At 44.1% G+C, this 17,139-nt stretch overlaps 1 protein-coding gene across 5 annotated transcripts in view; it reads left to right on the top strand.

The window, feature by feature from the left end:
• Nucleotides 1-297: 297 nt before the first annotated feature.
• DOCK8 (dedicator of cytokinesis 8) overlaps nucleotides 298-17,139 on the top strand; it is a 156,667-nt gene continuing 139,825 nt past the window's right edge. Inside the window, exons 1-3 of one of the 5 annotated variants that reach the window (XM_083701855.1) lie at nucleotides 298-1,397; nucleotides 9,282-9,384; nucleotides 13,660-13,835. In XM_083701855.1, the coding sequence (XP_083557981.1) occupies nucleotides 958-1,397; nucleotides 9,282-9,384; nucleotides 13,660-13,835 (719 nt within the window). In that variant the 5' untranslated portion in view covers nucleotides 298-957. Of the gene's footprint in view, nucleotides 1,398-9,281; nucleotides 9,385-11,042; nucleotides 11,173-13,659; nucleotides 13,836-17,139 lie in introns of those variants that run through there. The other 4 variants (XM_083701853.1, XM_083701854.1, XM_083701856.1 and 1 more) reach the window with 4 other exon arrangements.

Genomic DNA, 17,139 nt, shown 5'->3' with positions numbered 1-17,139 from the left:
GATGAATGCTATACTTCAATATACTAGGTCCCATTGTGACCTGGATAGAATGGGAGGTGGGGTAATAAAATATAAGGGTGTACGGATGCAAAAAAGATATCATCCTGGAGTCGTTTTTATTTCCTCCGTGCTGTGTAAAATACATGTTTAAATTGCATGGCGGCTTAGGCTTTCCCTCCTGTGCTGTGCTAGACTGAGTGCATAACTTGCTCACATGCCTGGATTTGTTTTCACAACCTGTGATTAATTTGTATTTATTTGTCTGTTAAATCCCCACCCTGGGCAGTTGCTCTTCCCCCACCCCCAGGCACAGAGGCGCAGCCTTTGCAACCCACGGGCGCTGCTTCGTGCTATCGGCGTTTTGCGTTTCGCACGCGCTGCTGCTGCTAAATGTCCAGCCGTCCTTCCCGAACTCCGTCCCGAGGAGCCCCACATCCCGCCGCCCAATATTTCCCCTGGTTTGAAACCCGAATCTTGTTCAATGAGCGATCATCTCGAGCTTTTCCCCGCAGGCGCCGAGACTGAAGGGCGGCCAACGGAAGGCTTTGCAAAAGAGCGGCTTGTGCAAGCAGCGGACACGTTCTGGCAACGGCAGCTCGGCTGACAAGGGCGGCTCGGTCGTTTTTGCACCTTATGATGCAGGACAGTCCCAAACTGCGCCCCCGCCCCGGTTCTCGGGGAAGGCAGGACGAGAGCTCCCGGCTCACGCACGTGGAGGGAGATCTCCCAAGCGGGACCGACTTCTGAAATGCTTTCTCAGAAGGAAACAGATTCCTCCCGAAACGAAAGAAACGTGTTCGGTGTCACTTAGAAGCCGTTAAAAAAGAGTACTGTAATAATATTATAAAATGGCGTAACGTTTTAACAAGCTGGGCAGAGCAGGTCTGGAGTCCGGTCAGCGGCCGGCCCTATGGCAGGATACATCCCATGAGGTGAGAAACGGCAGGGAAGAAAGGTATGAAGACGACTCAGCCCTCAAAATGGAAAGCCAGCACCTCAGGGGAAATGGTTCGGCTTCGTCCTCTCCCTGATGAGCTAGACTTCTTTTTGACTTGCAGGGGTGTTTTGATCCAGGCTACGCCACATTCCCAAATGGGACGCCCCCTCCTGCCCGCCCGCCCGCCCGCCCGCGTGGGGGACCCCGGCTGCCTCCCGCCGCGGCAGAGGCGTCGCCGGCCCCTCCCTGCCCGTCGCTTGCGGATTTCAAGGAGGAAGACCGAAAAGGCGGAAGTTTCTTCTGCCCCGACGTGCCTGCCGAGGAGGCGCCGGAGCAGGGCTCGAGAAAGAGGCTTCCTCCTCGGCGGAGCGGGACCCCGCGGGGCGATCGCGGCCCGGCCCCTCGGCATGGCCACTCTGCCCAGCTCGGACAGGAGAGCCTTTGCTCTGAAAATCAACAGGTAAGGGCACCTGGGGGCATTTCCCAAGAGCGGCTCTTGACTGGCCTTGCTGGCCGGGGAAGCTCCGGGAGAGACGCGCCCGGAGAGCAGATCTGCCGCTTGCCCCATCTGCCCACCGTGACCGCCCGGGACTCCGCCGCAGAGCCGCGGCCCGCCGGGCGCTGAGGAGAGGCGAAGCAGAGCGCGCGCACACGCACGCGCCGAAGGAATTTGCTTTTTGGCGGGGGGAGACTTGTTTGCGCTTGGCATTGGGTTAGAAATCTAGATGCAGCTTGTTGTTTGGTCGATTCTGAAGGAGAAAGCCTCACCTCCTGGGGGGAAAACCCTGATCATATTATTATTTGCACAGAGAGGTGGTAATAAGTTGATAGGAGGTTTTCATAGCTCTGAGAAATAGGAAGTGTCAAAAACTTGGTCAGAACTTGTTCTCAGCATGGTTCTAAACCAGTGAATATATGTTTGGCATACTTCCATTAAAAAAAAATCCTGGTGAAAATACTGGGATTATGCCAATTGAGTGCAATTAAGGCTGTAAGTAACTTGTGGCTTGCTGTCGATTGAATGTTTTGCTTTTTCCATACACCTTTAATAACTGTACAAGCAGAAATTCAACAGGCACTACTTTCCTAGGCATAGAAATACAGTAATGGGCAGACTCACCTGCTGAATATATGGCTCACACAAACTTTAACCAACTCTTGACCTGTTAAGGCCCAGGAAATGGCTCGAGGTAAAAAAAAAAGAAAAAAGTTATTTGAAACTCTGCTCAGTTTTGCTCCCCGCCCCCCCGCCCTGCCACTTTTTGGTATCTAATAATACAACCCTAATCCTATTAATCCCAGTAGAGCATACTTTCAGGCAAGGCAAATTTTCCTACTAGAAAAAAGTATGGAATTAAATTTACTTTTTGTGGATGCATACTTTGATCACTTACTATATTTCCTACTGTCCATTTCAATAATCTTGTTTGTGGATGAACTAATATAACATTTTATTAAATCCTTTATGTTGCTTTACGTGACTAACTACCTACTGAAATCAGAGACGTGGAGAGCTTCCTTCAGTTCTTTTATTTAAATCAACAGAAATACATGGAGACCACGGAATATGCTCCCTCAATCTTGAGCCGCTGATCTGGCAGTTACTTCCTAGCTTCCACACCCCTCCTGCCGTCTATGGTGGCCAGCAATGAAATCTTTCTGTCCAGATACAGGAAGGGAGAGCCTAGTTCTAGGAGGAGGAAGGGGCTCTCCCAGGCTTTCAAGTGGCTGTACTGTTTCTATACTTCTGACTCCTCTCTCTGTTCAGGACTAGTGCATCTGCTAGCTTGCTCCTGTTCCTCACCCTCCATTATTTCCGAGCTCTTTGCTTCTTCTTCTGAGGTGTGCCACCACCACAAACCTGGCCCCATGCTATCTTCATCTGTCTCCTGCCTGGAAGCCTCCAGGGGTGGCAGTCTCCACCACTCCTCATCTGCCCAGTCCCTGACACAACAAGGTGGAAGGCTTTCGTTCTTTAAAATAAAACTGCAGATACAAATGTTAAAGGTTTTTCCCTTTTCTGAAGCATTTCACACCTTTTGATTCTTTTCTATGTGTAGTCAAATTCAGTAAGTTGAAGGATAGAACAACCGGGAAATTCTGCAGTTGTGCAATTGCACAAATGTCTTTGTATTGTGGCAGTTGAGTAAAAGCCACTGCAGAAAATGTAAGTGATTGTAGAAACTCAACTGTTGGGACCTTTCAGATGCTTCAGTGCTCCTCCTCTAGCATGTCCAGGTATATGTTTAGCTAAACAAATCTAATTCCAGTTGCTAGGATAAATGAAAGGAGATGACTATTATGGGGCATCTTACTGGTCACAGGTATAGAATAAATGTGGGATGAGATGCACTTTTGTCTACTCCAGTAATGCAATTAATATTTTCATGCTCTTTTGTCAAAAGTGTAGTGTGGTGTAGTGGTTAAGAGTGGTGGACTCATAATCTGGTGAACTGGGTTCGCTTCCCCGCTCCTCCACCTGCAGCTGCTGGGTGACCTTGGGCTAGTCACACTTCTCTGAAGTCTCTCAGCCTCACTCACCTCACAGAGTGTTTGTTGTGGGGGAGGAAGGGAAAGGAGATTGTTAGCTGCTTTGAGCCTCCTTAGGGTAGTGATAAAACAGGATATCAAATCCAAACTCTTGTTCTTCTCCAATAATCATTGCCATCAGACTGAAGAATTCCAGGTTGTACTACAAGGTTATCCTGCTTTTTGTACCAGAATCATGCACATTCTGTGTTTATAGAGTAAGGAATCATGGGGAGCAGAACACAGATAAATGTTTTAAGAATGACTGGCACATGCAGATTTTATTTTTGAGTTTTCATGATCTTATCAGATCTTATGAATAATGAGATCACAGTGTATAAATAGCAATTGTTCTTCAATATGTGATGAAAGTTACTGATCAAGATAAAGACAAATTAATCTTGTTAAAGAGCCCATTTTAGTTTTCCGTTTTACAATTCACGTTCTTAAGGGACTTCTGATCACCTGTGATTATTCCTCAGGAGACTCATATCTCTGGTTATTATCTAGTAAAATGTGTTTCACTGTACATGCAAGATTAAATTGTGTTAATTATTTTTAACTGTTTTTAACTGACAACTTATTTGTGGTCAAAGTCAGGTATCTTTGATGGATGTGCCTGAGAGGAGAGGAGTGAGGGAGAGCAGGGAGCCCCAATCACAGTGGATCAAGGTAGGGGGAGGTATGGCATGGGGGGCAGGCTGAGTAAGGGGCACACAACACAGGCAGTTGGTGACTGTGCCATGTGCCAGCTCCTCCTCCAACCTGGGGAATTGCAGTTGTCCTATCGGCCAGCCCTCTGGTCTGTGGCTGCTGTTGCTGAATGCCAGGTCCTTGGCTCAGTCAGGGAGACAACTTGCGCTCTGGACCCTTGCCCCTCTTGGCCTATAAAAACCAGCAGGGAGGGGACAGTTGGCTGGGCCAGGGAGATGGTTAATCCCTCTTTACGAGAGGGGGTGGTCCCTGCCTGCTTGAAGGAAGCAGTGGTAAAGCCACTTCTCAAGAGACACTCCCTGGATTCAGAAAATCTCGCAAACTACTGGCCAGTTGCTAGTCTCCCTTTCCTGAGCAAGGTTCTAGAGTGGGTGGTTGCGGACCAGATCCAGGCACTCTTGGAGCAAACTGATTTTCTAGATCCATTTCAATCAGGGTTTAGTCCCGGTTTTGGCACAGAAGCTGCTTTGGTCACCCTGTATGATGCCCTCTGTTGGGAGAGAGACTGGGGAAATGTGTCCCTGTTACTTCTCTGCGACCTTTCAGTGGCTTTTGATACCCTCAACCATGGTATCCAAATTAGGGGTGGGTGACACCGCTTTGCGGTGGTTGCAGTCCTACTTGGATGGTCATTCCCAGAGGATGTTGCTTGGGGAGTATTTTTCAGCCCCGTGGAAGCTTTGATGTGGGGCTCGATTCTCTCCCCTGTCCTGTTTAACATCTACATGAAACTGCTAAGTGGAGGTTTGGAGTACGTTTATCAGCAATATGCTGATGACACACAGCTCTACTTCTCCTTTACATCCTCAGGTGAGACAGTGGAAGTGCTGGGCCATTGTCTTGTCTTGATAATGGACTAGATGAGAGCCAACAAAGTGAAGCTCCTGGATCCTTTGCTGTCACTTGAGGCTCAGGTGGCATCAGTGGCACAGAGTGCCTTCCTTCAGCTTTGGCTGGTGGCCCAGCTATGCCCCTATCTGAACAGGGATAGCCTAACTACTGTCGTCCATGCCCTAGTAACCTCAAGGTTAAATTACTGCAACATTATATGTTGGGCTGCCTCTGAAGATGGTTCAGAAACTTCAGTTAGTGCAGAACTCAGCAGCGCACTGGGACAAGACCATTTAAATGCATTGCAACCATCCTGGTCCGACTGCACTGGCTGCCAATTAGTTTCTGGGCCCAATTCAAAGTGCTGGTTTTGAGGTATAAAGCCTTAAACAGCTCAGGGCCGCAATACTTCAAGGACTGCCTGTCTCCATATGAACCTACCTGAACCCTGAGATCATCCTCTGAGGCCCTTCTTCATGTGCCGCCTCCTTGAGAGGTCCAGAGGGTGGCAACACGAGAACGGGCTTTCTCTGTAGAGGCTCCTTGTTTGTGGAAGGCTCTCCCCAGGGACGTTTGCCAGGCACCTTCATTATACAGCTTTAGGTGCCAGGCAAAAACGTTCCTATTTAACCAGGCCTTTGGCTGATAAACATCTAGGTAAAGGTAAAGGTACCCCTGACCATTAGGTCCAGTCTCGGATGACTCTGGGGTTGCGCGCTCATCTCGCTCTATAGGCTGAAGGAGCCGGCGTTTGTCTGCAGACAGCTTCCGGGTCATGTGGCCAGCATGACTAAGCCGCTTCTGGCAAACCAGAGCAGTGCACGGAAACGCCGTTTACCTTCCCACTGTAGTGGCACCTATTTATCTGCTTGCATTTTGACATGCTTTCGAACTTCTAGGTGGGCAGGAGCTGGGACCAAACAACGGGAGCTCACCCTATCACAGGGATTCGAACTGCTGACCTTCTGATCGGCAAGCCCTAGGCTCTGTGGTTTAGACCACAAGACCCCTTTAAAGTCTGTGTGGGGGGAAGTTATTGGGGTTTTAAAATCATATATTTAGGGCTTTTATATTACCATATATTTTTATGTTGTGAACTGCATCTGGTTGAATGCCTACCAGGTGGCAAGCAAAACAGAGCCACCTTAAAATTAGGTTATGGCTTCTACATGTTAGAAGGATTCACTAGGTATATAGAAACGTATAAGTTTGTCCGTTAAAAGAAAAACATTTTCTTAAAATGGCAGACAAGGAGCTGTGAGCTTCCAGAATGCCTACAATATGTTGAGGTGTTGTTGGGGGAAGAGGTGGGATAAGGAAAGAGAAGGAGGTTGTGCTGCTCAGGCCTGCAAGCCCTATAGCAAACGTCCTAGACATAGAGGGCTATGTTTGGTGGGGGCTCTTTCAGAGAAGGGGAGGAGGAAATGGCACCTTTTCTGTTTCACAGTATCCAGATCCACACCCACCTGCCACCATTCAGAATTATATAGTTATAAAATACTGAGATCTTGAGTTGGCAGCCAGACCATCCAACCTCCTAGTAGATTTTGTTTTGTATAGGATTTCTTGAGTCTACTGATACGTTCAGGGACACCCTGCTATTATGTGATACCATCACAGCAAACCTAACTTCTGGCCGCCTGATTTCATGACAAAACCATACAATTTTGAACAGTAAGGGTTTTTTGAACAGCTTTGTGGTCACTGCCAGCATTTCCTGTGTGCTGTCTTCCACAACTGTGTGTCATGAGGGATACGACTTGTGCGCACCAGGGACCCTGGTGGATTGTTGTGACATAGCAACTTCCTATTTCTGAGTTTCCAGTTTTGAACAATATTCGCATGACTGGCAAAACATTGTACCAAATATCCATCCTGCTGTTATGGTGCTGGCAGTAATAATCTACACAATTTTCTTTGGGGTTTTTAAAAAATAATTTTTATTGAATGATTTTATGTTACAAAAACAATACAGCCATACTACCACTAAATATAATTAAGAAATAAAAATTACATACATCGATATTTAGTTTGTTATTTGTTATTTACCGTCTTATTTCCTCCCAAACATTGCATACAACACACATATATGCAGACACCCACATACCCACACCCACACACAAAATGATAATAATGAAAGTAAATATTTCCCCCCCTTTTATCTTCCAAAATCTTTTCTTCAACTTTGACTTCCTATCAAGTCCCTTTGCATATATTTTATCTTGCATTTGAATGTACACAAAATGATAAACCTTTCTATATAATTTTTCTAATACCTTCTGAAAACATAATAAATCCTTAATTGTTGTCCACCTCCTTTTAGTTCCTTTATCACTCGAATGCTAGCACGGAGTCAAAATTATTATTGTATTTTTGAACATATCTTCTATAACCACCCCATTTTTCCGCAAATTTTTGCTTTGAGTTTCCTCTGGGTTTACTAGTCAATTGAGCCGTCTCCACCAATTCCTGTAATCTACACAATTTTGTGATGTCTGCTACTTTTGTTATCTTGCCTCATGTCTTGCCTTGGTAATGGACTGGATGAGAGTCAATAAACTGAAGCTCAATCCAGATAAGACAGAGGCACTGTTAGTGGGTGGCTCCCTAGACCCGGATGGCTGGGAGATTACACTCCCTTTGAAGGAGCAGGTTCATAGCTTGGGGGGAGGATTTTGCATCCTCTACTGTCACTTGAGGCCAAGGTGGCCTCAGTGGTGTGGAGTGCCTTCTGCCATTTTGGCTGGTGGCTCATCTTCCCCTATCTGGACAGGGGTAGCCTGACTTCTGTGGCCTATGCTCTGGTAAGACCTCTGAATATGGCTCAGAAACTTCAGCTGGTGCAAAATTCAATGGCCAGATTGCTCACCAGAGCAAGACGATTTGAGCATTTAACACCAATCCTGGCACAACTGGACTGGCTGCTGATTAGGTTCTGGGTCCAATTCAAAGTGCTGGTGTTGACCTATAAAGCCTTGCACGGCTCAAGACCTCAATGCCTTAAGGATCACCTTTCCCCTTATGAACCGACCTGGACCCTGCGCTTGTTTTCTGACGCCCTTCTCTATGTTTTCCTTCCCAGAGAGGTTTGGAGGGTGGCAACAAGAGAACGGCCCTTTTCTATGGTGGCTCCCCAGTTATGGAATGCTCTCCCCAGAGAGGCTTGCCTGGCACCATCATTACATGTCTTTTGGCACCAGGCAAAAACATTCCTCCGAATAACTACCAAAGGAACTTTCTGCTTCGAATCTGTTGCTTCCTCTTTGCAGACAGTAGATTCACACACACACACACACATATGGTTTTAAATATTTATGTAAGATACAGAATGAATGGCACATACTTCTGAATAAATAAAGATTGCTCAGAGTCTTTTAAATCCATACTTGATGTAGTATTGTAATAATTTTCTTTCCACCATGGTCTTAGGAATCAACTCCCACCAGCCTCAGCCACCTTGGCCATGGTTGAAGCATTCTAGGGGAGGGACACAAATTCCCCACCCATGATCAAAGGGATTGTTTTGCTTCGTAGTCACTAGAGGCTAGACACAGAAATATTGAGAATTCATGCTCTGCTAAACATATCTGCTAAACATTTTTATGGGATTCTTAAATTGGTGGTTTGATTTGACTTCTCCCTCCTTTCTCTTTTCTGCACTTGCTATATAGGCATAGAAGCTCCACTTGATTTATCTTGCTGTGAGTTCATTATGCCTAGTTTAGAGGCCATGAGCATATTTTTACATGCAGGTCTCACTATCCAAACACTATGTGTTCTCAGGAAATCATTTGTTAGGCAAACATTTACATAACGAGTCTGCAATTTCTGTGGATTCCTATGGGGAAATTTCTAATGCGTACCTAACCACAGAATGTTGACCTCGAAAGGATGAAAAAACCAGGGAAAACCATCTGAAACCTTGCAAAAGCTAAACAAAGAAGGAAAAAATGCTCTCTTATTTGTTGAATCTCTCCCACCCCCAGGGTTTCTGACAAAGTGTCTGCTGAGAACCAGCAAAACACAAAGAAGTAAGGCTTGTTTACTGTGCTTATTTATTTATAGTACTACATGCTAAACGGTACATGTTTGGAAATCTGAATTTGTTGTCTGTATTTTTGGGTGCTAACTCCTCATGTTTGGATAAGTGAATTTTTGTATGACAAATGTTTGGATAGCAGGACTTGTATGTATCACGTGTCAAAATACTTAAAGTAAAATAGGACCTAATTTGGGAATGGCTGGTATCTTCTTCCTTTTTATGTCAAAGGCATTCCTCAGCAGAAATAAGACGACACTTTGTGCAGCAGGCCAACCATGGACAGTTGTCTCAGCGAAGTATCAGCAACCCTGGTTTCTCTTCCCTTCAGCTAGTAAGTATTGAGCTTGTGGTGTATTTCTGTGCTCTTTATATGACGTTAGCTCCAGTTAACACAAGGAACATAGCCTTTGAGTGTGTGGGATGGGCTATAGGAGGGAATTTGGAATGGAAAAACTGGGCAGGGAAGAGGTTATGCACACAGCCTTCTGCCACTTCTTAGCTCTCCATCTCCCTTTTCCTATAAAACAATGCTGTTAGTATGTTTGCATTTAACATACATTATTACATAAATAGGACAGCCCACTCTTCAGAGATGTTGTTTGACCATTGTAAGTGCATCTACCTGACAATGATTTAAAATCAGACCAATAATGTTTAGGATGTTAAAGTATCCTGATGAAATGCATAATTTTATTGGTGGTCCCCTTATTTTAAGCAATTGAGAATGAATACCATGCTTAACAAGGGAAAATATACCGTCCCTTATGTAATTATTTCCTGGTGGTGCACAAGAATGAAAGCAAAATATAGAAAATATACAATAAAATTAAAAACAATACAAATTAAAAATAGAGCAGTATAACATTATCAGTAGCTAAAATGTTTAAAATTGTATGTGGAATACCTGAGGTGGCATTTTCAAACTTGCAGCATGATTTGTTCTGTGGAGCTGTATACAGGAGGTGTAGGAAACTCCTGGCTTGCATGCCATTTTCACCTGCAAATTTGAGCCAAAGGGGGCTTTGCACATACTGCCAATTGGCAGTGCCTACGAAGCTCCTTGTTCAGGGCTTCCAAGAGCCCAATGAATAGGTGTTTGGGAAGGTGTTTGGGAAGTGCTACAGAAAGTGCTACACTCTGACAGGTGCCAACCATCTGACATCATTCTGACACCAGATGATTGATTCACTGGTGGATGGTTCTGCCCATGAGTCAACATTGGCCTGGGGCAGGGGGATGGAGATAAAGTTTTTGCAAAACATAACTTCTTATGATTTCTCAAAGTGGTTTACAACAATCTAGAATAAAACATGACTGAATAAAGTAAAATATAAAGTATACATTCAAATCACCATAATTAACAGGAAACTAAAATGTTATCTTAAATATTTCAAAATAAAACATTACAAAGGAAGACAACTACAGACTGCATATTTAATGCAGCAAAATTAACAATAAATAATAAACAAATAAATACTGTGTGGCCGGATATTGCTTTTGTTTGTTACTATGGTATATATTTTTGTGTTTTTATATTGCAAAACATACTGATCCTGGGATGAATGGAGGTATAGACATTTAATAAATAAAAAGAAATAATAAAAATTATCCTACCTCCACTTTAGAGTTATACAGTCCTAAGGTTCTACAGAGTATTACTTTTTCTAGACTGTCCCCATGATGTTTTGAAATAACATGGAATCTTTCAGAATAGCTGCCTATTATAAACTAAACATGACAACCCCTATTATTCAGATATAATTATTCCTTGAAACAGAAAGGAATCTGTTTAAATGTAAAGGGTATTTTGTCATTGCATAGTTTTTGCTGAATACGAGATCTTCAGACTTTTAAAACTTTTAAAACTTTTCTTAAGCTACAGCTTTGGAACACTATAATAATTGTACGCTTCCTGTCTGTCAAAGCTAACCACCATCATTTTACTCACTTCCTCAATCTGAGAAGTTGTGGTGTTTAACTTGTTCTTTGTGGGTTATTCGTTGGGAGGGTGTGTGTGTCTATCTTTTGCTTTCAAATGCTTCTGCTAAGAAGCTTGCTAAAACTGTTTGTTTCCTGTATCCGCCATTTTGATTGCTGCTGACTGTACCGTACAGAAAAGGTATGTACCCAATTTGTGTGATCCTTACTTTGCTTTTCACTGGATAAACCATGTTTCTTAAATAGGTTCAGTTCTTCAGCAGCTGCACTGAACTTCTTTTTTTGACAGATTTTCTTTTATAATGAATACTCTTTCAACCCTTTTCTCATATTTTTTATTCTTGCCTCAGAAGTTTGCAAAACTTTCTCTCTGGAAGTGACAAGCACACAATTTTTTAGAGCAGCAAATTATGCACAATTTACATGGATGGAAAGCAAAAACACATGGCACAGCCTGTGTTTATCCACAAGTACATTTAGATTTTGTTTATTAATTTTAAAACTCTTTGCAGCCTAATGTGTGCCTGATATAAATTCCAGAGGGGCCAAAAGTGGATCCAGTATACAAAATCTGACCCTAGAGTATATTTGTTAGTCTTTAACCTCATGGCGTCATAAGGTATCATAGTACATGGTTCTTCTCAAGGAAAATGGGAGTATTCAGTTATGAACATGTAAGTGCCATTGACTTAAAGAGGATTTAAGCTTGGAGAACAAAGCAATGGATTGCGAAGCAAAAGACTTCTCAGATGGCTTCCTTTGATTATACCAAAACAGTTAAAAGATACATCTAACGTAAACCTTGTGTCCTTGAAAGAAATCATTTGACTGTGAAAAATGTTATATGGTGAAATAATATTTTTGGCTACTGTCCAGTAAATGAATGGGATTTAAGCACCCTAACACATTGTAAGTTTGTAGTCTCAAGAGTTAACTTATCTAAAGCTGCTTAAGAACCTCAAGTGGCATTGTACTTCTCCACAAGAAGGGTTTGGCAAGAGACAGAATAAAAATGCTTTTTTTCTGTACACTATTTCTCTTGGTCACATCTCTTGAAGTATCTTTAAAAAAAAAGAACTCACTGAAATGTAAATGCACTTTACTTTTCATTTTATACTAGCAGTTAAGCAAAACTTCAGTGAGATTGAGAAAAAGAAAACAAGGACTTGAAAAAACACACCTTAATTATACTTATCAAAATATTCAACCCAATAAGTTATTGACAGGACTGTTTAAAAAACTGGTGAGGTGAGCAAGGATGTAGAGAAGGGCTCACTTTTTAATACTATCTCAGGATAGAGAATGAGTTTCCAGTAGCAGGATAGAAAACTGATGCTAATTTCTAGGGTTTAATTTGAACCCAGGCTCACCAGGACTAACTGTGCAAGCCTAACAATGTCTATTCAGAAGAAAGTCTTATTGAATTCAGTGGGGCTTCCTCCCAGGTACGTGGGGATTGCAGCCATGGTGCTTAAACCAGTTTCCGTATGAAGGCAATTTTGAAGAACATATGAAGTCATGAAAGTTCCTATGGGCAGAATGCTTGTCCCTCTTCATTAACTATAAACGCTTGTTCACACATCCTTGGATGTTTTTAGTCACTACCTTTTCTTGGCTAGATTGCACAGTGATATCTAACCCATCAAATAATGTTGCCCTTTGCAGTCTCCCACCATTGGGAGCTATGTGAAAAGTAATGTTTTTAGAAACAACTTGCTTTTCTTCTGACTTACAGTTAAGAATATAGTGGTACCTTGGGTTACAAACTTAATTCGTTCTGGAGGTCTGTTCTTAACCCGAAACTGTGCTTAATCTGAGGTGCGCTTTCGCTAATGGGGCCTCCCGATGCCGTCGCACCACCGGTGCACGATTTCCGTTCTCATCCTGGGGTAAAGTTCGCAACCTGGAGCAACTACTTCCAGTTTAGCAGAGTTTGTAACCCGAAGCGTTTGTAACCCGAGATACCACTGTAGCTCCTTCAATCATAGACCTTTTACCCTCAAAATGTCACCCACTCACTTTTCATGACACCTCCAGATGACATTGCTAAATTACTGCATTCAATATTTTATGTGTTATCCTACTTTTTCAGACTTAACTTTGGGTGGGCTTTTGCTTGTTTTTTTTATAAACACAGTTGCTGTGTCATATTGCCTACTTATTGTGGAGAGGCTTTTGAGGATTTTAAGGGCTTCTGTTTCTTTAATCAAAAGCTTCCTGTTTGAAAAGTTTCACTGCTTCCTGCTAATTGCTGGGGGGTTAATATTAATTCCCTTGTAATTATCCAGCATCTGGGGATACTGTTATATTGAAGTAGTGCTGTTTTTCCATAAAAAGAAAGAAAAGGAAAAATGGTTGAAAGGAAGCAAATAATTAAAGCCAGTGCTTTTTTCCTGGGGGGATGCAGGGATACGTATACTCCTAAACATTTTGTGAATCTAAGCTTCGCCTCATTGAGGGGCAGTATTTCAATATGAGTAGGATAATGAGAGTACCCCTAAACATTTTTTAAGAAAAAAAGCACTGATTAACTTGGAGGCACCATTAATTTAATTGGGTTTACCCTAAGTAAAACTTAACTGACTATGATCCATAGTCATTGGCTGTACTTAGAACATTCCTATATAAAAAAATTATGAGCCATTTGTTTCTGTTTTGTAACATCTAGCCTCAGTTCTATGATGCTGTAGAACCAGTGGATTTTGAAGGTTTCCTAACAATGCAGCTGAATAACTTGGATTTGGAACTCCTGCAAGAACTTGGTAACTTTCCTGAAGATGATTTGGAGGTAGTCTTTACTCCAAAGGAGCACAGGACCTTGCAGCCATCATTGCCAGAAGAAGGGTATGGAAGCAGGGATTACTTTTTTTAAAATTATTTTTATTCAATTTCCAATATAAAATTTAAACATACATTTTCAATATTATCACAAATACAAATTTTGACTTCCTTCGACTCATCCACAAATCTTCCGTTATCAAATCTTCTATCCGCAATTCTAAATTTAACATTGCCTTTTGTTTTAAATAAACTTACTCCCTTGTTCCCTTTTTTACAGTGTTTCTAATATTATTTCTTCACAAAGCTTCCTGTAAACCCACAAACGTTGTTTGCTCATCACATATGCTTTTCATATAATCCACAAATTTACTCCAGTCCTTGACTGGAAACAGGGATTACTTTTTAAAGAAACTCCCAACAGGTTTGCAGCCCACCAGAGAGATAGTACACTTTCCGAGCTAAGAAGCATCTCCCCTTAACCATCAGATGATATGTAGAAGTGGGCTGTGAGTACTCAGTGGCTTAGGGAATAGACTATTATTATTATTCTTGTTTGGGGCTTCACCTGGTATTGAAAATATGTTCCAGGGAAACATCTGGAGTGTCAGGCCTGGTCGTTGTCCTCTTCAGATCACCACACAAACGCTTCTTGTTCTTTTATAACTTTTTATTGCATATTAACAAAACAATCTTATAAACGGTTCTTAACTTTAACTATTCTTCCTCAGAGTCACTTCTTTCAGATCCCTTCTGAGCTCTGCTTCTCCGTGACCAGCCACCCTCAAAATGGCGAAGGCGCCCTTCCCTTCGCTTTCCCGCTCTTTTTCCTACCCTCCTGGCTAGAGCTGGCCTGTATCTCCCCTCCTGAACCCTGGCCTTTCCTGGGAACAGCCGGTCCCTCCCTCTTGTTCCTCTTGCTCCCTTCTATTAGATTCACTGCTCTCTTCCCCCCCTTGGGGAATGCTTTCTCCCTCTGAGAAACTGGAAACTTCTAACTCTTCCCTGACATCACCCCCTCCCCTAAGCCCCCCTTCTTCCTCCTCCTCGCTCTCCTCTGTTTCTGAAGGACCGAACCCTATGAACTCTTCTTCCTCGCTATCTGTCTCTTCAAAAATTTCTTGAAGATGCCAGTTATGGGGTTTTGGCTTGTGGGGATATTGTGTTGTTCCTCTTGCTCTCTTCTATTAGCTTCACTGCTCTCCCTCCCCCCTTGGGGAATGCTTTCTCCCTCTGATAAACTGGAAACTTCTAACTCTTCTCTCACATGGAGAAGAAAGGCATGTATTAAATTCTGTGGGCACATTACTGTATTTTTCAATGTATAACACGCCCCCGTGTATAACATGCCCCCTATTTTAAAGGTAAAGGTAAAGGTACCCCTGCCCGTACGGGCCAGTCTTGACAGACTCTGGGGTTGTGCGCCCATCTCACTCAAGAGGCCAGGGGCCAGCGCTGTCCGGAGACACTTCCGGGTCACGTGGCCAGCGTGACATCGCTGCTCTGGCGAGCCAGAGCTGCACACGGAAACGCCGTTTACCTTCCCGCTAGTAAGCAGTCCCTATTTATCTACTTGCACCCGGGGGTGCTTTCGAACTGCTAGGTTGGCAGGCGCTGGGACCGAGCAACGGGAGCGCACCCCGCCGCAGGGATTCGAACCGCCGACCTTTCGATCGGCAAGTCCTAGGCGCTGAGGCTTTAACCCACAGCGCCACCTGCGTCCCACGCCCCCTATTTTGGGGGACTCCAAATTGAGAAAATGGCCCAGAGTTGTTGAGCCGCCAGTTGCACGCCCTATTGCTGCAGCAACAGCCAATCAACCCCAGCTCTTGTCACAGCCACCAATAACACGCCAAATAGCCGCTGACAATCTCTGATTTGCAGCAGCTACCAATCCCATGTCCTCCCTATGCACTATCCATGTATAAGACAACCTCAATTTTAAAACATAATTTTTAAAGAAAAAAACATTGTTTTATACATGAAAAAGTATGGTAATCGCCACAATGAAGCATTTTGTTCCTTCAAGGAAGGCTTTCTGTTCAATGCCGTGTTTCCATAGAGAACCAGCATGGACTGAGTTAAGTGATAGATAGTGGAGGATGGTGGTTTTCAATCAGTGTGCCGTGGCAGCCTGAGGTGCTTTGAATGATGGCCAGGGGTGCTGCGGACAACACAGCCTCTGCCCTTCTTTCCTTCTCTCCCTCCTCGGATGCCCTCGCGCATCCTCCAAAGCTGTTCATTGCAGCAGCCCTGGCTACAAGTTCCCCAGGTGAAAGGTGCCTCAGGGGCTGGTCAGGCAGTGCTGGGTGCCAGGAGCTGAGGTGGCTCAGAGTAAGTAAGTAAGCAAGCAAGCAAGCAAGCAAGCAGGGGAGGGAGCCCAGCCAGCCAGTCCGCCAGCCCTTGCTGTTGGGAGTCTGGGCAGGTGGGCAAGCACTGCATTGGCCTTTCTTGTGCTTGCTGTATGCAAGGCCTGCCTGGGAGCTGAGTGCCTGGTGCTGACAGGGAGCCTTTCCCGCACGCAGGCCCAGCACCAGCAGCACCTGCTGCTGCCACTGCCGCCTCCCAAGGTGAGTAAGGTGCTGGCCTCACATTTATCTTTGGCCGGTCTCTGTTGGGCCACTAAGGCTGGGGAGATCCCCTTGGCAGTTCCCTCTCCCTGTCTCTGTTACGGTGGAATTTCAGTTTTCGAACTTAATTCATTCCGGAAGAACGTTCTAGTTCTGAAATGTTCAAAAACTCAACACAGAAGCCTCAAAACAATGTTGTTGTTGTTGTTGTTTAGTCGTTTAGTCGTGTCCGACTCTTCGTGACCCCATGGACCAGAGCACGCCAGGCACTTCTGTCTTCCACTGCCTCCCGCAGTTTGGTCAGACTCATGTTTGTAGCTTCGAAGACACTATCCAACCAGCTTGTCCTCTGTCGTCCCCTTCTCCTTGTGCCCTCCATCTTTCCCAACATCAGGGTCTTTTCCAGGGAGTCTTCTCTTCTCATGAGGTGGCCAAAGTATTGGAGCCTCAGCTTCACGATCTGTCCTTCCAGTGAGCACTCAGGGCTGATTTCCTTAAGAATGGATCGGTTTGTTCTTCTTGCAGTCCATGGGACTCTCAAGAGTCTCCTCCAGCACCATAATTTCAAAGGAATCAATTCTTCGGTGATCTGCCTTCTTTATGGTCCAGCTCTCACTTCCATACATCACTACTGGGAAAACCATAGCTTTTACTATACGGACCTTTGTTGGCAAGGTGATGTCTCTACTTTTTAAGATGCTGTCTAGGTTTGTCATTGCTTTCCTCCCAAGAAGCAGGCGTCTCTTAATTTCGTGGCTGCTGTCACCATCTGCAGTGATCATGGAGCCTAAGAAAGTACA

Source organism: Podarcis gaigeae (genome assembly GCF_964106915.1).
Source record: "Podarcis gaigeae genome assembly, chromosome: 11".
Classification (NCBI taxonomy): domain Eukaryota; kingdom Metazoa; phylum Chordata; class Lepidosauria; order Squamata; family Lacertidae; genus Podarcis; species Podarcis gaigeae.
This window is presented reverse-complemented; position numbering and strand designations above follow the sequence as displayed.